Genomic DNA, 24483 nt, shown 5'->3' on the forward strand with positions numbered 1-24483 from the left:
TTGCTTTGGTTTTAATTTCAAAACGCTGGTAAGTTTTAGTTTGTACTTTAATTGGAACCTGTAGCTAAATTAAAATATTTATTTACACCTGTAAATTGCGGGCACAAAGTATGTCAAAATTATCAGAGGTTATAGCACTCAACTTCAAAACAACAGCAGTGTTAAAAGCACAGAAAAAGCTTTTTGTCCACATCACACCACTTTCTGAGCTTTGTGTGCATTAAGCTATACTAGTTATCTACTCTGTTATTTCTTACACTTTTCACCTCGCCCAAACTTATGTTCACGTAAAATCCAAAAGCAACAGCTCAACTGAGCAATAACAGCCAGTTGACAGCTCATTTGAGCTTTAACATTGCCAATTTGAGTAATAATCGATAAAATGCGCCAGCGATAACAGCTGTTAATCGGCTACTGTAAGCTTAACAGCATTCTGCTTTATAGCAGAGACATGCCATAATTGCTATAAATCGTATTTGTTGTTTTAAAAGCGCGGTGAGCAGACGTCTGTCAGGCGTTCGCCGAGTCGTGAAGAAATTGTGAAAAGAAGAAAACCAACGCAAGTTAACAATAAAAACACGTTTTTTATGTATGTTTGTGCGCTAATATATTGGCTCTACCTTTGTAAGCTAACGAATACGCAACACACAGAGAAAGTCGCAATAATTTCTCAAAGGCGAATAATAAGCAAAAGAAACCGCGTAAAAGTGCAAAATATAAGAAAACTAAATGTTATGTGTGTGTGTGTGTGTGTTTAAATAGGGCCTTTCGTATGGTTGTGTGTGCTTAAGCGTAACAACTTTTATAAACTCGTGTTTTTCATTGCTCTTTTACAATAAGCAAATTTGCAATACACCAAAAATCTAAAGACATATGCAACCTCATTGTGATGTGGTGAACAACAACAGGCTAGCAACAGCCAAAGCCACTCAATTCAGCAATATGCTCTCTGCTGCGGCGCTCAGCTGACATGTTGCAAGCTGCATGGAACTTATGAAATTGCTGCCAAAATGAAATTGTTTAATAAACACAGTTCGGAAGCAAAGTTCAAGCTTACGAATTGTTGTTCTCGAAGTTTCTATTTATGCACGAGTAGCGGCCGCACAAAAAGCAATGTTTAATTTTTTTCTATAAATTTTTAGTCTGCTGTTTACACTGCATTTCTCTCTGTCTCTCTCAGCGAGTGTGTGTATCGCTGTTGTTCTTCGGCAGCGGCTGTTGCTGCTGCTGCTGCTGCCGTGTGTTGTGTTTTTGCTATGCATATGACATGTTGAGTTGTGTGTGTGTGTGTGTGTGTGTGTGTGTGCGTGAGCTTTGATTGCCATAAAAATGTAATCATTTTGCATTTAATTAAAAGTACGAGCTAATTGTTGTCACATCGATGTACGCACGCATGTGTGTGTGAGTGTGTGTGTGAGAGAGAATAAAGAAACTTGCAAAAAAAAAAAACAGCAGACGCGTTGTTGGTGTGAGTCAGAGACTGGCCAAGAGGCAAAACACAGAAAATGGCGATAAAAGCAAACAATAAAATAAATAACGATGTGCAGGCATAAAGCATAAGAAGCATTGGAATTGCTAAACAACAAAGTAATATATGCGTGTGTTTTTAAACAAATGCCGATTTCACCATACACACGCACACACACACACACACACGCAAATACGCAGTGCGTATAAAGAGAGCGAAGCGAAGTGAACTGAAGAGTAACAGTGACAGCAGTTAACATTCAAGCTTTACCGCAATGCAATAACAAATAATTGCAGACATGCATATGTACACACAAACAAGCATGTGCACGTGTGTGTGTGTGTGTGTGTGTGTGTGTGACATTCTAACCAAATATTCAATCGCATTGGAAAGTGATAGAACGAAAGTCCATTGGCCAAGTTCAAGGACGTCAGCAAATGTTTGACGCATTGGTGATATAAAAAACGAAACAATTTCATTTAATTTTTGTTTAATGAATAGAAAAAAAAAAACGTTTTTGCAGCCTATCAAATGTTGAGTTATTAAACGCAACAGATAAATAAACGAAAAGTGAAATTAAAACGTAAAACGTAAAAAAGCCGCGTGCAATTGTAAAAGCAGCAGAGAGAAAGAGAGAGAAAAAGACAGCATCGTCGGCAGCGACGTCAACTGCGTGCGCTGGCGTTTTAACGGTGAAATATCATTCACCTACAGCACTCTGCAGCAAATACTGCGTCGCAGTTTTTACCGTTGAAGTCACGAGCAGGCAGCAGCAACAGCGCTTCTTGTAGCCGAAAAGCGAATTGAAATTCGTGGAGAAAAAGGTGAGTGCACTGTCAGAACACAAACACACACACACACCCACACTCACACACACACACATACACATATGCATCTCACTCTCACTCACCCTTGCCCATTTGGTCGAGTCACATCAAAGCTTATTGAGAACTGCATTTGTAGTTGTTTTTGTGATTTTGTCTGTGCTAATCGAACATTGTTTTATTTTACAGTATATCACACACACACACACACACACACACACACACACACACTCATATACATATAGATTGCAGTCTTTAAACAAAGCATGTTTATATCATTTTTGAGTAACATTTCTGCCAATTTGTTGTTGCCCACAAATTCGACTCTCCTTGAACTTGATTCGTCTTGCTGTGTGTGCTTCGTACCCCTACCTCATAACCGGCTCGCCCCCCTCCCCTCGTGTCACAGAAATTTACCAAAGACCTTGAACAAGTTCAAGTTCACGCAGCCGCGTGTTGCGCTATTTTTGGTCGGCTGTGTCGTCTGCCAGGGGGGGAGGGGGTGTATTAACTGAGCCTGTGGCGGGGGCAGCCAGACATACACCCAAACTGCGTCCCAAGGTGGGTAGCCCCACCCCCCACCCCTACAGTTTAAAAAGCCATTTAAAATAAAGAGAAAAGTATTTTTTTCTTATAAATTACGGATAGCCAATAGAGATGAAAATATCTTTGATATCAAGTCTGCCGATTCACATTTTTAGGCTAAAAGCAAGACCCTGTAAAAGCTGAGTTAGTCCGTCCATTTGGATATACCCTATATACCCTATATATACCTTATATCATATATGACATATGCCATAAAATCTATTTCCCGGTTTGTGTACACATGTCGATTTGAATGCCCACATCAAGTCCCCTGAATATTATATCAAGATCGAGCTGTACAAATCAATTTTCCATAGTGTGCGTTTGAAGAAAGAAGAAGCAAAGGCCGCAGCGTAAATTACGCAGCCTGCTGCGATTGTGTGTGTGTGCGAACGTGATTTAGGGTATCTGTAAGTCGGATTTAATTTGAGTATGCGAAGCAAAGGCTTTAATAACAATTAAAATCAGCTCTAGGATCAAAGATATTCAATTTACAAAGTGAACTTCGATATGAGGCTAGATTGGCGCCGATTCGGAATGGGAATATGCGACAGTAATCGATAAACTATAATAATACGAATTTCCTTAATGGACACATGCATTAACTAAGTAGTTTATTATGCGCGCAGTTTTAGGAAGTTCATTTCGCAGTCGGAAACATTTATTGATAGACAGCTACGCACATCTATAATTATATATGTGTGTGTGTGTGCGTGTGTGTGTGTGAGTGCTTATTTCCTAATGCATTTCCTTGGCCAGTTCTTTGATCATTCACAAAAGCAATTCATTAAAACAGAAATTATATTTGACGCGCCGATTAACTAAATACACAATAATATTTAACCTTTATGTTTTTATATTTGCAGTGAAACAAAACGAACACAAGGACATTTATTAATTAAATCAACAACAACAAAAACAACAAATAGTGACCATCATTTTAGCAGGAGAATTGCGATTTAAACAAATACGAATTTGTTTTTGCGCAGCTTGATTTACACACACACACACACCTAGCTACATCTATATATATATATATGTGTGTATATGTATTTAGCTGTATATATGTATAGAGCATATATTCTCAAGTAAAGCGCCGCAAGGAAACGCCATTGAACGCGCGGACGGCGCAGCCAGCGCGCTGTTGTCTGGCCGGGCGTGTGGAGGCGCAGGAGGAGGAGAGGGTGGCGGCGGCGGAGGAGGAGGTGGGTCAACAACAGCAGCAACAACAACCAACTGAATCAGCAACTGTCGCTTGTTAAAGACAACAGCAACAACAGCAGCAACAACAACAACAAACACAAAACCCACCCACATCCACATTCAGATCTACTCAGTCATCTGTGCATCTCGCTGTTAACCTCGGCACCAAAAATGATCTCAAACAAAAAGGCGTATGCGATGAAAATGCTGCAGCTGGCGCTGGCCCTGAGTCTGCTGCATGTGGACACGGACTATATGCTGCTGCAGCAGCGTCTGCGTCGCTGGGATGCGCAGCTGGAGCTGCCGCATGGCGTTGGCTGGGAGCTGGAAATGTTGCGCACGGTGCCCATGATTGAGACGCAGCAGCCGTATGGCAATCGCAAGGGCATGATGCCGCTGCTCGAGGATCTGTTGCGCTACGATGATCATCATTCGCATCATCATCGGGCGGGCGCCAGCGAGGGCGGCGGCAAGGAGTATAAGCTGCCCACGGGCAGATTTAATGCCAGCACCCTGGTCATGAATCTGCACAACACGACGGGCAACAGCAGCGTACAGACCGCTGCACTGCAGGATTTGCAGAGTACTCCCGGCAGCGGCACCAGCTCGGCCAGCTCCGTGGGCGTGGGCAGCTCCACGGCGGCAGCCAGCACAGCGGGCAGCGGTGCGGGCGCGTCAGGACTTGGTGAGATCCACATCAATACCACGAGCAATAATAACACCCTGGCCGCCTCGCCCGAACTGGACATATTTCTGTCGCCCGACCTGCTGCAGGATCAGCGTTCGATTTGGGAACAGAACCTGGCCGACTTGCATGACTATGGCGATCTGCCCTACAGCAGTCCATATGCCCATCTGCCGCTCAAGGATGGCCAGCAGCAGCCGCACAACAGCACAACCCAGCTGGATCTCAGCCTGGCTGCCTTTATCCATGGCTTTGCGGGCGGCGCCAATGCGCTGGGTCAGCATCAGGCAGATGCTCCGAATGCGCTCAACGACAGCACGCCACATCCCAGCAATTCGGGCAGCCTGACCGTGCAGCAATTCGGACCGGATGCGGACGAGGCTGAGCAAGAGGATCTGCTGTTGAGTCGCCTCTTCGGCGAGGATAGCTCCGATGCAGAGGCAGCCGCCTGCTCGGGCGTCGCAAATGCCTGCGAAGTGGAGGGCTTGACCAGCGATGAGCCCTTCGGCATTGTCAACGAGGTGGAAGTCGTTGAGGAGGTAACTCTTAACAGTTCTAAGCTAAAGCCTTCAATCGACTCAAATGCAACCATTTCAAATGTATCTACCAGATACAAGCAAGTATTACCCAGCTTTGCGCGGTCAAAGTATTATTTATGATATTTAAAATCCGTTTTCCTGCCATTAAGCTTGAAATTTTTCGCATGAAATGAGGATGAGGGCTATTTGAAGAAAATTTCAAAAGATTTATTCGACATTTTGCAATTTATATTTGTAGTCGAGTGTGGGTGACAAAAAAATACCCTGTACTTCACAGGCAATCTAATATTTGGGTTAATTAGACCACGCTTTGGATTCTTCAAATCATAAAATCTAGCCCAATATGAATTCCTAAGCTTATGCAGTTGCTTAAAGATACATTTATGGGAATTCAGTGTTGAAAAACGTCTGTGTTTTTTCCGCTCTTCATGATATGGCATAGATATATAGATATATATTTACCAATTTTTTTGAAAGGCTTGAAGTTAGTCAAAAATTTAAATATTCCCAATCTGCATATACATACCTTACTTGAGCCTAAATTCCAAATGAAATGTGACTAGCTCTGATAGTTTTCGAGCTCGATGCCAAAAAAAAAACCAAGTCTCGAAATCTATTTTAAACAATATTTTTGAAATGTCACGAGTTATTGACAAAAAATGATAGCCTCGTTTTGCGTTTGAACTGGGAGAATATGTTAGATAGGAGGATCGTAAGTCTGTAGCTCTTGTATGGTTAAAACCTCCCAAGAATATATACAGTTACAACATGTACAGAGCATAAATGTTTTCTACGATTTTTTCCACCAACTCTCCAAGTTGGTGTAAAGAAATTTTCGAAATTGCGTCTTGACTTTCCGAAAAGAAACAACTCCCTGTGCGTCCAGTATCAATCAATCAATCATACAACAATTAGAACATAGATATAGATATATAGATGTAGATATATATATATATATATATGTGTGTGTGTGTGTGTGTATGTACTCAGTTCTAGTTGGAAAATATTTAAATAGTGTCAGCTAGTTGAATCCACGACTTGCTAATGAAGGGTCGCCTGCCCTTTGGCTGAGTTACTCGAGCGAGTTGTCGCGTTGTCATTCAAATTGTGCGGTTTTTTGTTTTAGTTTTTTTTTCCATTAGACAAATGAATAGGTTGTCTGTTGCTAAAGTCGATACGATTTTCAAATGCTTAATTGTGCAGATTGTGTTTGTCACCAGATGTCCTCAGTTCCCCAGTTCTGTTCCGCTTTCGTTCACAAACTTTCAGATATTGTTTACAGCTAGAGGTAGTTTATAATACTTATGAAAGTGGGCTTGATTTGAATTTGAACTTTCAATTGAATGCATCTATATATAGGATTTGGTTGGTTAACTTCCCAATATGGATTATTACGTATTCGAGGCTTCGTCGGGATATGAAAATCCGTATCAAATCGGAACTGAGTTAGGTACATGAGTTTTTATTTTGCTTTTAAAATGTTAATGGAATCGTTTAATGAAATCGTTTTCATTGTTTGATTGACTGCAATTAAAGATTATATCACGGGGTTATTCGCAGTCGAGTTTGAGCTCGTGGCAATTAGTGTCGCATTTCTGCGGCAGTTCATTATCAATTCAAAACTCTCTATAATACCATGAACTATGGCTACTTTCTAAAAAGCTTTCGTTCTCAATCGGGTCAAACGAGCTGCAAAAAAAGGGGGGGAAGAAATGAAGAGGCTTCTTTTTTTCGTGCTCTGAAAGTCTTAACTCAAAATTAAGCAATGCATTTTATGAATATGTATTCATTTTAATATATGCGTTCAAATTAGCTTAAATGTTTATAAATTGTGTATACACTGGCAATACTTTATGGCTGCTTATACCCTGTACTGAAGTGCAGCAAGGGCGTGCACGACTGCCCCACAGATATGGTATAAGTTTGGAGTCTAGTCGAATGCCTTTCAGTCCTACAAGTAAATGTTGTCTTTGTTTGTTTCTTTTTAGTAAATAAAATATGATTCTTTTGCGATTTCCTTGCTCTTTTGCTGGTTCAAACCCATTTGGTTCGACTCAAATGGCGTGCCTTCACTTTTCACAGGGTATCCAACAGTCATGAAGAACTCACAAATGAAACTGCATTCGTTTTTTATTTTTAAAAATCGAAGTCCCCGAATGCCGTCAATATCTGCGCCTGCACCAAATTTGTGTATTTTTTGTACACGCAAATTGCAATTTAAATACTTTTGTATGTAAATATTTATATTTATGTATGTGCCATACACATATATTTATATATATACGCATATATTTATTTATACACACATTCATTGTATGGGGTGACTAATGCGAATTTTTATTTTCCATTCGCGTTTTTAATGCATAATTTTGCTGCTGTGCTTGTTTTGTTGTTGTTTTTTGCTTTGCTTCTCTTGTAGATCATGTCACGAAATGTTCTCCATTTTTGAGGCGCTGCATATGCATATGCATGTATTTACCTATATATATACATATATATATCTATATCTATATCTGTGTCTGTGTGTATCTATAAGTTTGTCAAATGGGTCAATTAGCTGGCGTTTTGATTTGTTTGTTGTTTTCTAGTCGCCGCTCACTTTTGCGAATTGCATTGCGTTTGGCTTTGATTTTTGTCCTTACACGTCCGACAGCTTTATGGATCAGCTTGGCAATATATATGTATATATATATATTTATATATGTACATATATCAGCTTGCCTTGCCTTGCAGTTAGATACAGTGAAAGCTCTCTTTAGCGAACGCAAGCGAAGATGTAACAAAAACACAGTTAGCTCTATTAAATTCATATAATTTTGATATTATATTATATTCAAGAATTCGTGCTTTTTCAGTTTTTCACATAGCTGTTATTTTATTTTGATGTGCGCTTATCCACAAGAATAAGATACGTTTTTTTTTTCAGAAAATAAGCTTTGATATAAAGCTAACTATAATAACAGGATTTGCAAAAAAGCTCTCACAGAGAACTTTCCATTCAAGTCTGCTAACCGTTAGCCGAACTTTCATTGTACTTTTAAACTCTTTGAAGATTCTTAAGCAATCGAGCTCAGATCGTTAATCACCTCAAAATAGTCGCTCTCTTTCTCACCAATTCGCGCACCTGTAGACGCAAGCGAGCACATTCATGTGTGTGTGTGTGTGTGTTTGTATAAGATGAGGTCACACTCACACACACAGATGATGGTAACGTTAAATGTCGTCTACCTTATGCTTCAGTTCTTCCAAAGCTTTGCTAATTGTAAGCGTATTTTACACAGCAACAACAAAAAAAGTTGTATGTTTTGCGTTTACCCTTTGTTTGGCATATTCGCATGTTTTAGCAGTTTTCGTTGTTGTCGTTCTCTTTTTTTTTGGGGCTTTTTGTGGCGGAATAAATCAACTTCGGCCACAAAACGCAGTCAGCAAAGGTTTCGTTGAACTTCGTTTACAGTCTCGTCAAATTGCTAATATACACATACATCTACACACACATATATATATATATATATATATATATATATAGAATGCATGCATACATACTAGATTATATACAAACATAACCAATTGTGATATATTTGCATTAGCTTAACTTTTCATTTATTTATTTATATAAATTGATTTCTTATTCCCTTTGCTCGAGTTGCAGTCGCGCCCCTTTTGATCTTGTGGGCTGCGCCGGGCTGATAACGTAACAAATAACGCAAACAGCTGTTTTACCGGCATTTTTATACACCACACATTTTAGGTTTCTTCTTCATATTCAGCTCTCTCTCAATTCAGCGCCAGCTATTCACCACACTATAAATTCACCGCGTTGGCAACATTTGTTGCCATAGACGCCAAACGCAACATGTTGGCCAACAAAGCACTTAGCCAAGACAACAACCGCGATGGCTTAGTTCGTTTTCAAACTATGTTCAAAAGCTTTTCGCAAGCTTTTAAACGCTGTAAATGCTAACTGCATAAATTACACGATTTATAAGCATGAGAGTCGCAAGACTTGCAGATACCACGTGTAACAAAATTATATTTTGTTATGCAATTACTTGTGGAGAGAGTTCTCCAATAGATGTATTACTTATTTTAGAATGGGATTTCTTTATTCAAAGATTGCTTGTTATTGCCACTTTGCTTATCAGTCTATAAGTATGTGAGTGTGTGTGCGTGTGTGAGTATTGTTTTTTTTTATAATACATTTTAGAACTGAGCGCAAAACAAAACTTTATCAATTAAAGTAATCAAATATTTTATGGGCTCCCGCTGTCAGCGACTGCTAATCAGCCCAGACGGCAAAATAAAACAACAAAAACAACCAAATAGAACGATAGGGCCTTTAAAAAAAAACATCGTCAATAAGTCAAAAGAAATATTCAGTCTGCTTATTGCTCATTTCAAGTGTGAAACACGTATCGGAGTCCGAAAAACGGAAGCCAACATTTACTTTTGGAAGGCAACAAATCATTTAAAAAAAAAAACCAACCAGAAAACTTAAATTTTTAGCCATGTGTCTCAATGAGGAGTACAAGCATATGCACATTTATCTGGCGGTTCGTGTTTATCCCTATTAAAACCTATTGTCAACTTTCTATTCACATGGCAAAGTGCTAGAAAAAAACTTAACAAAAAAAGAAACGCAAATTGAAAAATCATTTGACTGTAATTACGCTGCATTTCCACCTAATTACCCTCAGGCGCAACGCGCAAAAACTGCGAAAATATGCGGCGATTATAAAATAATAAATATAAGTATAAAAAATTACAATTTTTTTTTTTCTGCTCGCTGGCGCCCCTTTTTTTTTTTTCATATATTTGCCGTGCGCGGCGCTTTAAGTGTTTCTCACAGTGCTCGATTGTTAATTTCCATAATTAAATACCGTTAATTACGGTTTATGCTTGCCAAATGTGCATAAACTGTGCTGCCCCCTGTCGGCGAGCGCGGCTAACTAGGCGTCGCTCGGACTCACCACAGCAGCTACCGCATGGCAGCGAGAGGCGCAAATTGTTATGTGTGTGTGTGTGTGCGGGAGAGACATAGAGAGCGAGAGAGAGAGAGTGCATCTGGCAAAGTTCAGATGTCAAGTGGATTGAAGAGCGTGTTTAGAGTTGGGATCATGTCGTGATTTGTATTTTACGTGACACGATATAACATGAGTTAAAATATAAATAATAAATTTATGTTAAAATGTTATTCAAATATTCGAATATATTTGAAAAGCGAATTATGAATAAATATATAACTAATAAGGGTCCTAAAAACAATTGCCCAAATGCAACAAAACTTTTGTTGAAGTCGTGCGTCTCGCGTGTATTAACTGTTGTTTAAATGCGACACGCGCCCATCTCTAGTCGTGAGTGTTGAGTGCGAATGTTGATAATGAAAGCGCAATCGAATGCCGCGACCAAAAGATGACACAAATGAACGGTTATTAAAATTTTGAGGCGTTGTCGCTTTTAACCGCAAATGCGCAGGATAATTGTGCAATATGTAGATGTGTATCTATGCTATATATGTATGTATCTATAAGATACAAACTGCAGTTGGCCACTTGAGTTAGCAGTTTGCTTTGTTGGTGGGCACAGACTGAGGCCTGACTGACTGTCTGTCTGACTGGCTGACTGAAGGCTTGACGAGCACATGATTAATATGCGCCACAGTCACCACCACACTTCGCCGTTCGCCTGCGCCTGTCCGTGTGTATCTCACAGATACAAAATGCACTGAAGTGATCTGAGCCCGGCTCGTTCGTGCGGCTGTCAGTTCAGGTGTCATCAAAATCTTTGCGAGGCTTTATTAATGACGTTCGCCAACCTTTTAGCCTTAGTCGGCAACTGAGTGCTGCATTTAACTCAGAGCCTTTCCTTTCCTTTCCTTGTTGTCGCTCTCCGTCTCCGTCTCCGTCTTCTTCTTCTACTTTACTTGATTTTTTTTTTTTTATGTTTCCCTTTGCACTTTCTACGGCAACCGACATTTGCTTTCACTTGAGACTTTTGTGATTTGCCGCCACATAGAATAAGCGAGGATCAAAAACACATTTATCTTGCCACAAAATGGTTCGATCGCCTGTTGGCTTTTTGCGGTCAGCTCTGTTAATGGCGCACTAATTGTTGCAACAAAATGCGGCAAGTGTCAATATTTTGATGCACATACATAAATGTTGATTGATTAACTCCGAACTTGCCACCACAAAACGATTAACACACATTTGTTATTCTCAAAGTAGAATCTAATCCTGACACCTTATCGCCCGCCAAGAGGGCCTTATCAATGTCGACTACACATGTCGTTTATTATTCACAATTTATCAAATAGCTTTGACATAGCCGAGGCGTCACACGTGTCGTCTTGGCCGTTTTGATATTTTGAATAAAATTCAATTCAACTTGATTGCTGCAACATTCCGAATCCAAGGTCATTCAGATACATTTCAACCTCATAGATACATATGAATGTAAATGTGTGTGCTTCGTAGCGATAGTCTATTGCACTTTATAAATGTGTGTTTTATCAGTTGACGGCTTTATCGCTAGACTGTGCTACTTGTTGCCTGCCAGCCTGTTGTGAAATAGTTTTTGCAAATGATCTCTGCAAAAGATTGGCGGAGATTGCGATCTGACACTTGAGAAAATAAATCTACTTAGAAGGCAAAACGTTTTTATTATAGTTAATAAACATTTCCTGATGGGCCTAACAGATAAAGTTTAGGATAAGCTTATTTTAAGTGTTGCAAAAATAATAAATTTCTTTATTTTTAGCCACGCATAATTTTTATATTAATTTATGCTAATTTTCAAGATAAATCTCGCCGTTTTGCAGTCTGACTTTGTCCAAACTTACAAATCGATATAGTCTAAATATATATATATTGATATTCATTTATTGATTCTATCAAAAACGTCACGTACTTTTCTTAAGTGTCTGCCTTTGATAAGGCTATAAATATGTGTGATAGCTTTATCGGTCCGTTACGTATTATGCTCGAAACAATTCAAATTTTATTTCAATGGGGTATCACTCTCATATTTCGTGATTAATACAAATATGCATTACTGGGAACCTTATAGAATGTATCTAAAATGTTTAGCTCTTTTAAAAAATGGAATCTTCTTGAATGTATTTAAATGACCTTGACGAAAGTTGAAATATGTTCATGTTAATTTTAACATGAATGTTAATATTCATGGTAATAGCATTACTTTGTTTGTGCATTGATAACTGTACATGTGTTCGTGCACATTCTGTAAAGCTTTAAGGCAAACGCACTTCATAACTAAGCTGAGCTTTAAGCTCCTTAAACTTTGTTATCTGTGTGACTTAGGCTAAGATTTATAAGAATTCTCTCTAACTGACTTTTACACACATACCCTGCATCTAGGCTAAAGGCAGAAATATACCCTCTGCTTTCTAGCGATAAGCAATGTTCGGTCTTTTACTCACACGCCCTTAAACTGACCGACAATAGATCCCTAATAAGCAGCAGTAGCAGTAGGGCTTACACAAGCCGCCCGCTCTTTGTCTCCCTTTTGCTCTCTCTCTCTCTCCCTCTCTCTCCCTCTTTCTCGCATACGCGCTTCCTCTCTCTGTCACTCGTTTAATTGCTCATTTTTAACGAACATGCGCAACGCGCAGCATGTGCACCGTTTCAAAGGGGACCAATCCGGCACACACATATACACACACACACACACACACACTCATACTCCCCAGGGTGCAGTCGCGTCGCTGCCAGCGTCGCTGTCAGCGTTGCGCGGCAGCAATTGATTGGGCTCAGAAGCAGCACTCGGCGGCGGCGGCCCTTTTTGGACCGAGGAGACCAATGATGCCGCCGCCATGCTCGCTCGGATACTGCTGACTAATCCAGGAGATAGGCGTGGTCCCACAAACACACACACACACACACACACACAGACACAGCCGAACACACGCACATACACATAAATACAGAGCCGATGATTGATTGCTTTTTGTTTCACGAACGTGCAACATAGCGCAGAAAAGTTCAAGAAAGCCTCACAATGCGCCCGAACAATTTCATTAAAAAAGCGAATGGATGGGAAGAAGACAAAAAACTGTCGCTTGGAAAATTAAATAATAAAAAAAAAAAAAAAAAACAAAAAAAGAGAAACAGAAAATGCGCGCAGAAATAGAAATATATATGCAGACTGAGGGAAATGCTAGGGAAAATCATTTTAATTAAGCCATCAATGGCATTTAATGTCATGATTTGGTCGAATGTTATTTTCATATTATGTTGTGTCATTGCCCGGTTGTCCGGTTGCCTCTCGGCGCTCTAATGTGCACCATTATCCTGTGATTATCCCTGCATAGTCAAGCAAGCAGGCTCGACTAGTATCCTGCAACTACCTGCTGTCCAGTGCAGAATATCCGTGTTCCTTTGACGGCTTAAGACGCCCCCGTTTTCGTTCTCTGAATATGGTTTTGTTTCTTCTTTTTCGTTTGCTTGACTTGCTGGCTGAAAAAGGATTAAAATTTGGCCAAAGTCTGGCTACGGCCAGCGTTAATAATGCATCATTAACGCTTTAATTTGAGGCCACAAAAAATTCGGCATGAATTTGCAAATATTTCCATATGCACTCACATCAGACAAAATGTGTCTGCATTAATTTCAAATTTATATGCAGCACATTTTTTTTAAAGTGTATTATGTCTCTTAACACAGACAGAGAACGAGAGAGAGAGAGAGAGAGAGTAACAAATTGATAAGAATTTGCTATGGGCCCATACTCTATAGCCAGCTATGAAGAGCATTCGCATAGTTAATTTGAACTGATAAATTTGTATTTGCCCTTAACACTTGGCTCGTAAGTTTAGGCCAGAGGTTCGACCGTCGGTACGCTGACGTAGTTTTTATCTATAGACACGGCTTATCAGCGAAAAAAATATACAAAAGTCGCCTTAGAAAATGTGAAAAAAAATATATATATGTATAGCTGAAGAGCAGAGTCGTGCAATTTCTGATTCATAGTCAGTCTCTCTTTAGAAACTGGCCCAAAAAGACGGCATTAAAGAGCGCGAGCCTATTAGCCAAATACAAAAACAAACTGAAGTTCAAAGTGAATCAACGGAATTAAAGTGCCTTATCAAAAATATTAATTGAGTTATTATCTATTTAAATAAAAAGAAAACGACAACTGCATAGAAATATGAAAGTGTTCATCTATGGAAAATGTCTTGTAAATAGGACTTTAAGTTTATTATAGTTATATTAATTATATGTGTTACTCTTGTGGCCGCAATTTATTAAACCAGAACAAAGTTTTCTGAATCTCTACTAATCCACTTTTTATTATATCTTACAGGAGAGTGAAATAGCTGAGGTACTTTACAAGCAGGATGTCGATTTGGGCTTTAGTCTTGATCAGGAGGAGATTATCAATGCCTCCTATGCCAGTGGCAATAGTGCTGTTAAGCAGCGCGCTGAAGAGGCGGAGAGCAAGAAGAAAAAATCCGATGGGATCGATAAGAATGACGACGATAACGATGATATCGAGAAGCTGAAAGCCTTGGCAGATCTGCATCAAAATGAGGCAAGTAGCTGCATATTTACTCACCATTTTGCACAGTTAAAAAAAAGCTAAACATTAAGACGCAGTTTGCGATAGTGAATCCCTTATAATATTCAAGTGATTGCCTATCGATAAATTTATCGATAAACAAATTTTTGCTGATTATTTGAATATTTAATCGCATATGGGTTAATTTTTCAGCTACATAAGCTTAAATTTTAATTTTCCAATTTGAGTTCTTTAATTATAGACTTTTCAAATTAATCGATAAGCTTATCGATAGGCATATAAATGTAATATTCATTCCGAAATCCTTAGAAACATTTCTATGTTGCAAAAGCTTTTGTTATAATGCCAATTATCCATTATAAAATCTTCTCTAATTGAGCTTTAAACTATCGATTAATCTATCGAAAAGCACTCAAAGCTCCAGTTAATGCGCTTTAAATAGTCATAATAATCGTCAAATTAATAAGCAGTCACTATTTGACATTAAATTTAAAAACATTATTAACATGTTAAAGCCTAACAGAAAATCGATACATTTATCGATAGGCACTTGGAGAACTGTTGGGCAATTCTTATGTCAGAACTTTTGTTAAACTTTTGGTTGAACCAAATCGATGCTATATCTAGATTGAAGCTTAAACTTAATCATTGGATAACATTTACAGGCCTCGATTGATGAGAAGAAGCCGCCGCAAGACCTGGATGAACTATCGAATGAATGGAATGGCATACCCTTTACGATTGATAATGAAACTGGTAAGCTAAATAGAGTTTATATATATTCATGGTTGTTAGTTAGGATTATGTTCGCCCCCCCGCTTAATTACAAGAGCGTTGTTGTTATTTTTGCTGTCTTTTATAGTTGTGCGCAGACAAACAACGTGAAAGATTTATGGACAGTGTTATCTTATCCGAGATACATTAAAATTGGGGCTATATCTTTTTGGCATTACATTTCCCTTTCTTTTGAAGATAAGCAGATTATAAGTTTAGACAAGTCGCACTTGCAGCATGGTTTCTTTCATTCAGGTCTTTGAGTAAATGCTATCGGATACGAATATCTTTTAACTGTTAAAACTTTTATTTCATAATCTAACAAAGCACATTTTTAATATAAACTAAGTGCGCTAAATCCTGCCAAAATGTCTGCCAGCTGCTGCTGCTGCTCTTTTATATTAACGAAAATGGATTATCCTGCCTGTTCTGTCAAAGGGGGTGAGGTGTGGGAAGTGCTACTGGAGGGGGTGGCACCACTGCTGGGCGACGCCATTGTGAAGCGTGTATTTTCGGGACGTTTTTATAAATGAATGTAGGCATTTTGAGTTGACAGGCACGAAAATTAAAAGAAAAATGAGCTTTTTCTTCAACCAACAACCACCCCACCCCACCCCATCGCTTTGGCGTTGGCATCGTTTGCCCGCATCCAGACTGAAACTCGACATTTCTCCACCTTCATATGCTACATTTGTCTGATATCGATAAAGCCGCTGGCATTGGGGCGGCCTCTGGCCTCGCTGGCTGCTCAGCTAATCTGCCTGGAACCGCGCCCAATTTCATATCCAAGCGGCTGCCTTTCAAACAAACTTTGACACGCACACGAACTTTTATTATTAACACAGCCCAAGTTGGGCCCGGATTGGTATTGAAATTGTAACTGAAGCGGCAAGCAGAAGGGAGCTCTGGAAATGGCTGTGGCTCCGGGAGTGGCACAGCCAGTGGCAGTAAAAGTAGCTGCCGCCGTCGCATGCAACATTTTTCTTTTGAAAAATGAACGAAACATGATTCGCCAAAAATTACACTCATATATAATATACATATACACAGCTGTATATATATATATATATGTGTGCGTGTGTGTGTGTGTGTGTGTGCCTGTGTGTTTGTATAAGATGTATTTCAACTTTGGCCTATAAGCTGTACCTAAGACCCAGGGCCGTGGGCCAAAACCACCCAACTAACTGGCCACATATTCGTATCGTTTGCTGCCATGGAACAGGCTTATCGTGTCTCGAAACTAAACCCCCCCTCTACCTCTTCTGCCCGCCCAAATACTCCCCTGCGGATAACCCGGCAGCCATTTTATAGGATATCGCAAAGCCACCACCAATATCCAGGAGCAGCAGCACCACCACCACCAACAGCATCAAGATAAGCTGGAAGTCAGCAAACGTGTCCCGTATTTGTATTTCGTATATCGTTAGCTATTCATAGGCATTTACGCTGCTTTTTGTTATTAATTTTGTATACCCTGTACGCATTGAGTATGCTGAAAAACAGGGCATATTAGCTGGTGTACGATGATCCATTTATACCAAAGATTATATATGAAGGCAACGTTTGAGCCATCCGCAGTGCATTGGAATCTCAACTTAATGAGCTGGAAATTGTTCGGAAATAAAATGTACAAAGTGTGGGCTAAGCAGAGCAGAGACAAGATAATACTGGGTATCTGCTAGTCGCACACTTTCGACTCAAATTGCAATTTATTATTTTCTTTGGCCATTTATTAAAAATCCATTGATGCGCGCCCCGAAAACGTTTGGCTTCGGCCAATGCTATTGGTCTATGGCCAGATTAATATCGGATTCGAAGCACGCATTCACACGCTTTTGTTAGTATGCGTATGCGTATCCAAATTCCCCAGAGTGTTACCCATGGAATACCGTGTACGTGTATCTGAATCTGTACAGCCGAACCTTTGCCCGGGCCACCGCGCCCGCTGCTGCGATATGCGGCATTAGCTATTGTTCCATGCGTTTGGCTCTGGCTTTGGCCCAGCGACTAAAATGAAAGTCATTTTTGTATCTTTAATTTTGTTTCACTTCAATTACAGCCATAACTATCTATTGAATGCATTCACATGAATTGGTAGCGTACCAATAGATACTGTTCCTTGTACTACTATATAGTTAATTTTCGGCTGGTTCTCAGCTTCTTTGTAGTTGCCGAGTCAAAAGATGGCACAGGTATCTTTTAGGTGTTATGTTTTTAAAGTCAGCGACTTTTCATTAATTTCAACTTTTGTCGCCTTTTCACCATTTTGCTAGAATCCTGTTGCTAATGAAGCTGTTGCTAGCCATTGTCCTGGGCACATAACGCCTTGTCATTGGCATATGTCACGATGGATCCATTGTCATAATTAAGTTGCTCGGATCTCATGTGCCGAGATTTTGTCTCGCCTTTCGATGGTTGTAATCAATGCTGTTTGTTTTCCTTAAGTTTTTTTCGTTTTCGTTTTAATATTTTCTGGTACAATTTTCAGTATTTATCTTCTGGTTGCGCTCCCAGAGATTTAACGATCCATCGTTTGTTCACAAATCTGATTACATTGATTCAGTTGGAATTCAACCAGTTTGTGTTATTTTATTTTTTCTTACTTCTTAGAATAATACAACTGCGCACAGTTGACAACTTTTGGAGCATGACTTGACACTGTGCGCGCGGCACAAAACAACAGAAAAAGAAAAAATGCTCTTATTCTCAATTATGTTATAGATCTTTCGCATATACACCTATGGCTATAAATATGGTAGCTTAAATTCCATTATGCAATCAGTTTGGGCTGCCAAGCTACGCGGGTTTATTGACCACAGCTGAAATCTGATACAGCTAACGGCCATTCACACATGCCTAGAACCAGAAAATGTTCTATTTTGATTGGTTATTTTGTGTGCTAAGACATTTTCCAACACTTGTACAGTTGCGACAAGAAAACATTGCTCTACGATGTTGCAAAGGAGATGTACGTTAAAGGAGAATTTAGAAACTTTTGCTAAAAAAGAAGATTTTATAGGAATAGAATACCAAACAAGATATGATATTTCTAGTCAATAAATAAAAGTTTATTTCTCTTAATTTATCTCTCATTTTATTCCTACGTTTATCCATTTTCCAACACATGTACAGTTGCACCAAAATATGTTTAATATTATTTATTAAAGTGTTGAGAAATGTATTATTATGTATTTTTTCGATTGTACCCCAAGCCAATGACATTTTTCAACACTTGAAAATTTGCATTTGAGTATGGTGTTGCAAAAGGAGATGTGATGCATTCAAAAGAAAAATAATGAAGATAAGATATTTGGGTTTGTTATTAATCATTGAATTAAATAATTTTCTCATTTAGCAGATTCTCTAAAATCGTATCACTTTTATTTCGAAGTATAGTAAAGCTTTATACACTATGGGCAGACTGTTTTAATTGATCTAATACTATTTGAAATACGTACAATCCCAATGCATTTCCCGTTTCAAAATTTTCATTTCAATTGCCCGCATTCGCCGTTCTCTCTGGTAGTTCTAGACAAACTCAAGGGCAGTGCAGACAAGTTCCACTTATTGTAACGACCTCGCCTACATGCAACAACAGCAAAACAGAAATGATGAAAATTATTATAAAACAGCTGGTGCCCCGAGCGGCACCTATTGAGGATATGTCTGCTGTGCCCCCTTCCTGTTCTGTCTGTTCTAGTGCAACATTCAAAACTCTGCTCCCTGCTGTCTGTCTGTCCGTCTGTCTGCTTCAATTCGGGCAGCATAGAAATTGTTCGAAATAAAAAAAAAATTCTACTTGGTCAGCATTACGTTACAAATTTACAAAAAAAAAAAAAAAAAAGAAGAGAATTTTTTTACATGGTAACAAAAACAACAACAAACAGACAGACCCAGACAGACAAGTAGTGCGGTGGAGGGGTGGAGGGGGTTGCAGCAGAGGCCCGGTCAGACGCACATATTTTGCTGCATAATCGTATCGCTTTCAAGTGTTTTATGCTCCAAAGCCTCTCAACGGCTGCAGCCTAACAAGATGCGGCAGGCTATTGCCAAAACTAGTTGAGAATTGCATAATTTCTGAAGTAATTCAATTAGCCAATTGACCCACAACTGGCTCTAAGGATTACACAAACAAATGCACATACATGCACACATATTTCATGTATGTTAATTAGTTGTCGTTCATTCATGTCGCAGCTTCTCTGAAATATATTATTGTCGCAACTCATGTGCTTTATTTACACATATTGTGTTTGATATTTTCAGCAATTTCATTGTTGACACTAGATCAGATCTGTCTTGTCATAATTGTTGCGCACTGGCGCTCAATTTGAGGTTATGGTGCGGCGAAATGCAAGTTCATGTCATGCAATTGGCCAGTGGCCTGCCAGCCAGTGTGCGAAAGTGAAATGTCTAAACGGTAACAGTGTTGGCAAGCCACTTAAATATTCAAGTGCATTTGCTTAGATGTGCAGCGTCTCTTTCACCGGAAATTGCCTCAAACAATTTGTTTATCATTTCTCTCTCCCGCTCTCTCTCTCTCTCTCTCTGCGTGTGTGTCTCGCTCTCTCTTTCTTTGCTTTAGTAGTCACAATGGCGGCTGAAGCTATTTGAGCCATCGGACGTTCCAACAATTTAAACTAATTAAGTTGTAATGGCGCACTCGAGAAACGCTCCAGCGATCCAAACACAATCATATTCAAGCTTGGCTCGTTCAATATGTACATATATACAGATATATATATATATATATATATCTATCCAGTCCTAAGTTTGAACATATGCGAGTCTCTTGAACGCTTGCTGATGATGCTGCTAATTTTTCAACATCACTTCCCTCTCTCTCTCCCGCTCACTCTCTCTCTCTATCTCTACCTCTCGCTCTCGCTCTGTCTATTTACGAAGTTTACCAAATCCAAATAGTCGTTTGGGCCATATTATTATTGCCATGGCTCGCTCTTGTCTATTAGTTCAGTGGCCCACTAATGCATATTGCCTGCTCTTTTTTGATAGTGTTAAAAATCAAAATAAAAAACCAGCCTCCATTTGATTGCGGTAATTGTGTTAATTTTTGTGTAAATAAATTTGTGTGCGCTATTTTTGTTTATTGGGAAAATACTTTTGACTGAGTTTTTGTTGAAATTTTTAGGTCAATTGGAAGGCTTACTAATTGGCCGGGTGTGATCGGACGGTTTTCAAATATTCAGTTTAATTATATTTCTAGTTATACCGAAATTGTCGTTAAACAGAACGGCCTTTTAATTTACTTAATATTAAATATTATAATTGGCAATAAATATTTAAAGAATAAGAAAAAAATTAAATTTAAAGATTTTACTGAACTTCTTTAGCTTTTAGTTTATTATAAATCTTAGGTAACTAAGCTTCAGTTCCCAATGGCAAATCGTATTTTCGATAATTTAATCTTACCTCAAAGAAACTCAAAAGAATTCTCTACAAAGTTCCTTTTAAATACTTTAGCTCTCAATATATTTTAGTTAGTAAATGAAATTAATCTCAAACTCAATCGAAAACAAAAATTGATTTTTGAATACTTCTCAAGCAATAACTGAGTATTGAATATATGCCAAATGATGTAATCGAGCGCTTTGTTCGAAAACTCATTTTGAAACAAAATCAAAATAGAATTTTCAGCTGAAAACTTGTTATTCAAATATATATAAATGCTAATATATGCCAGAGACTGAAGATCAAATAATTTATATTTTGTAAAAAAAAAAAAAAGAAAGGAAAACTGAATAAGCACCAAAAATGTCCACAATGCTCAGCGAATTTGGCCAGGCCAAGCTGGAGTTGCTGAATATATACGAGGATATGGCCAGCCACTTGCAGCTGGTGGCAGCTGAGCTGCAGGACATGCCCGGCCTGAAGGATCTGCTCAACAAACGTATACGGGATCAGCTGCTGGCTTGCATACAGAGAATCAAAGCGATTTGCCCCATGTTGCAGCGCAAACGCATGAAGGTCGCCTTCTTCGGACGCACCTCGAATGGCAAGAGCGCCGTCATCAATGCCATGCTGCATGAACGCATCCTGCCCAGCGCCATGGGACACACGACCAGCTGCTTTTGTCAGGTGGAGGCCAGCGGCAGGCAGGAGTCCGCCCATGTCATGATCGAGGATAGCGATGGCCAGAAGCTGAGCATTGATTGCCTGCGCGATCTGGCCAGCGCGCACTCGGGTCGAGCGCTCAGCGCCCACAGCCTGCTCCGCGTTCGCTGGCCCAGCAGCAGCTGTGGATTGCTGGCGCACGATGTGGTGCTGCTCGATACGCCCGGCGTGGATGTAACTGCACAGCTGGACGAGTGCATCGATCGGCATTGCCTGAATGCGGATGTGTTTGTGCTGGTGCTCAATGCCGAGTCGACAATGTCGCGTGTGGAGCGCCAATTCTTTGGCATTGTCGCGCAGCAGCTGTCCAGGCCCAATCTGTTTATACTCAACAATCGCTGGGATGCGGCGGCCACGCTGGAGCCGCACTTGGAGCAGCTGGTGCGGGCGCAACATACGCAACGCTGTCTCCAGCTGCTGGTCGAGGAGCTGGGCATATATGCCAACGTGGAGCTGGCACGCAGACGCATCTTTCATGTCTCGGCGCTGGAAACGCTGCGCCTAAGACAGCAGCAGCAGCAGCAGCAACAGCCCCAAAAGGAGGAAGAGCGACGCTTTGGTGCGCCCGGAGCGCAACAGCGTTACGAGGAGTTCCTCAGTTTTGAGCGCGAATTTGCCGCGTGCATTACACAGAGCGCACTGCGCACCAAATTCGAGCAGCATTGCGCCGGCGCAGCCGAGATGCTGCTCCAACTGCACGAACTGCTGCAGCAACTGGCCGCAGGTCTGGTCCAGCTGGGTGCAGAGAAAACGGCAGCTAAAGCTGCGCTAGCGACAAGCTACGAGTGCCTGGAAACGCAAATCATGCAGCGGCAGCAGGAGCTGTGCCTGCAAGTGGACCAGCTAAGCGAGCAGACCATCAAACTTGCTGCACAGCTGTTGCAAGAGCAAATCTTGCGTCTGCCCCTCGCCGTGCAGCAGTTTCGCCAGAATTTTCAGCCGCAGCTGCAGCGCGAATTGCGGCATTATCAGCGTCTGCTGGGCGTTCATCTCGAGCAGCAGCTGATGCAGCAAGTGGAGGCGCAGCTTGGCCAACTGCTGCAGCAGCAAGTGCTGCAATTGAGTCCAACAAGCGAGCTGCCCGTGCAGCTTTATTGCGCCCTCGACTGCCAGCAGCTAATGTCAAACTTTCAAGCAGATCTCGAGTTTCGCTTCTCGTGGGGCATGGCAGCCATTATGAAGCGCATTCAGGACAAGATGCCGCTGCCGCTGCTGGCGCCGCCCAAGCAATTGAATGGAATGCACGAGGAGCACCTGAAGCTGAAGCCAGCAAGTGACACTTGGCGTCTGCTGGACTCTGACAACTCCACGGGCGCCATGTTGCTGCTGAGCGGCGTGTTGGCGCGCGTTTTGGGCTGGCGTCTGCTGCTGGCTCTGGGCGCAATCGCAGGCTCCTTTTACGCCTACGAGCTGGTCACCTGGACGCCGCGGGCGCAGGAGCGCAGCTTCAAGGCCCAATACACGCGCCATTTGCAGCGTCGCCTGCGCGAAGGTGTGCCACAAACGGCGGCTGGCTTTGGCCAACAGGTGAGGCAACAACTGACGCGCTCGTTGCAACAGCTCCAACTCGAAATGGAGCACAAACGCGGCGAACTTAATGAGCAGCTAACGGGACTTGCCGATCAATTGGCGCTGCTTGAGACGCATCAGGAGAAACTGCGTACATTGCAGGCAAGGGGCGGAGAGTTGAGGCAGCGCCTAAAGGCTTTTCAGCTGCGCTATTTGCCAGTACATGATATATAGAAAGCATGGTATATATATCAATACCGTTGTCGTTCAGTTATCATTTATATATTTTGTTATATGCGGTTTCTTAATGTTTAACTATTTACTTAAATCTTGAATTTGCGATGAATTGAAGGGCTTTTCTTTATGCTATGCAGAAATTGTGGCTAAGATTTGCTTTGTTTTTAATTAAATTTTACTTGGTTGAATATTGTATTTAAATGTCATGTGGTAGTTCGAACGTTATGAATACTTTCGTATTTATTTGATTACGTTATTTAAAATTTGAATTTCCATGCTAATGCGTTTCAGTTGCATTTATTGTCTGTCTGGGTTTTATTTCATTTTCCTCTTCACTTTAAGACATTTTGCATTCGTCTAAATTTCTACAGTTTTTAATTGTTCTTGAATTTTTGACTTTGCCTTAGCTTATTTTTAATTAAAAGTTGCCATTGACGCTTTTTATCCTGCCGCTTTGAAATTTCTTTAAGCCCACTCGTAACTTTAATTACTTGATTAGATCGTGTTTTTAACTACGGCAGAAAAAAAGGTTCAACAACTGAAAACCCGTCAAATAGAATAGTAGAAACCAGTTTTTTTTTTATTTAGCTTTTTTCTCATTGTTTTTCCGCAAGAAGCGCGTAGCGTCCATGTTAAAAAAGCAGCAACAACAACAACAACAACACAGCCAAAAGCAAAAGTAACGCAGACAAATGCAAATACATGCATATACACGAAGCAGCTAAGCTCCGCCTCTGCAGCACACATACACACGCACACACACACACACACACTCACACTCACAAAGCGGCTGCTGCTTGTGCGCATGAACAAAGGCCGCGTCGCGGCAGCAGAAGCTGCAGCAGCATAAACGCACACACACTTGCACGGAGAGGAAGTGCATATAGTTGTCTCGCTTGCGCTTGCTGCTGTTGCGCCTGTTTGAGCTGGCAACGCCATTTCTCTTTTGTGCTGGCTTCGCTGCCGACGTCGCTGCGGCCGCCATGGTGC

At 40.6% G+C, this 24483-nt stretch overlaps 2 protein-coding genes across 2 annotated transcripts in view; both read left to right on the forward strand.

Annotated features, from left to right (window-relative positions):
* Nucleotides 1–467: 467 nt before the first annotated feature.
* cnc (NFE2 like bZIP transcription factor cap-n-collar) overlaps nucleotides 468–24483 on the forward strand; it is a 42793-nt gene continuing 18777 nt past the window's right edge. Inside the window, exons 1-5 of the mRNA XM_070207203.1 lie at nucleotides 468–589; nucleotides 1970–2292; nucleotides 3744–5304; nucleotides 14626–14853; nucleotides 15507–15597. Coding sequence (XP_070063304.1) covers nucleotides 4252–5304; nucleotides 14626–14853; nucleotides 15507–15597 — 1372 coding nt within the window. The 5' untranslated portion in view covers nucleotides 468–589; nucleotides 1970–2292; nucleotides 3744–4251. The remainder of the gene's footprint in view (nucleotides 590–1969; nucleotides 2293–3743; nucleotides 5305–14625; nucleotides 14854–15506; nucleotides 15598–24483) is intronic.
* fzo (fuzzy onions) lies at nucleotides 21292–23602 on the forward strand. The gene has a single exon (XM_015172391.3). It carries the CDS (start codon nucleotides 21388–21390, stop codon nucleotides 23488–23490), a length of 2103 nt encoding a protein of 700 aa, XP_015027877.1. The 5' UTR covers nucleotides 21292–21387; the 3' UTR covers nucleotides 23491–23602.

The sequence above is a fragment of the Drosophila virilis genome, chromosome 2, assembly GCF_030788295.1.
Source record: "Drosophila virilis strain 15010-1051.87 chromosome 2, Dvir_AGI_RSII-ME, whole genome shotgun sequence".
Classification (NCBI taxonomy): Eukaryota; Metazoa; Arthropoda; class Insecta; order Diptera; family Drosophilidae; genus Drosophila; species Drosophila virilis.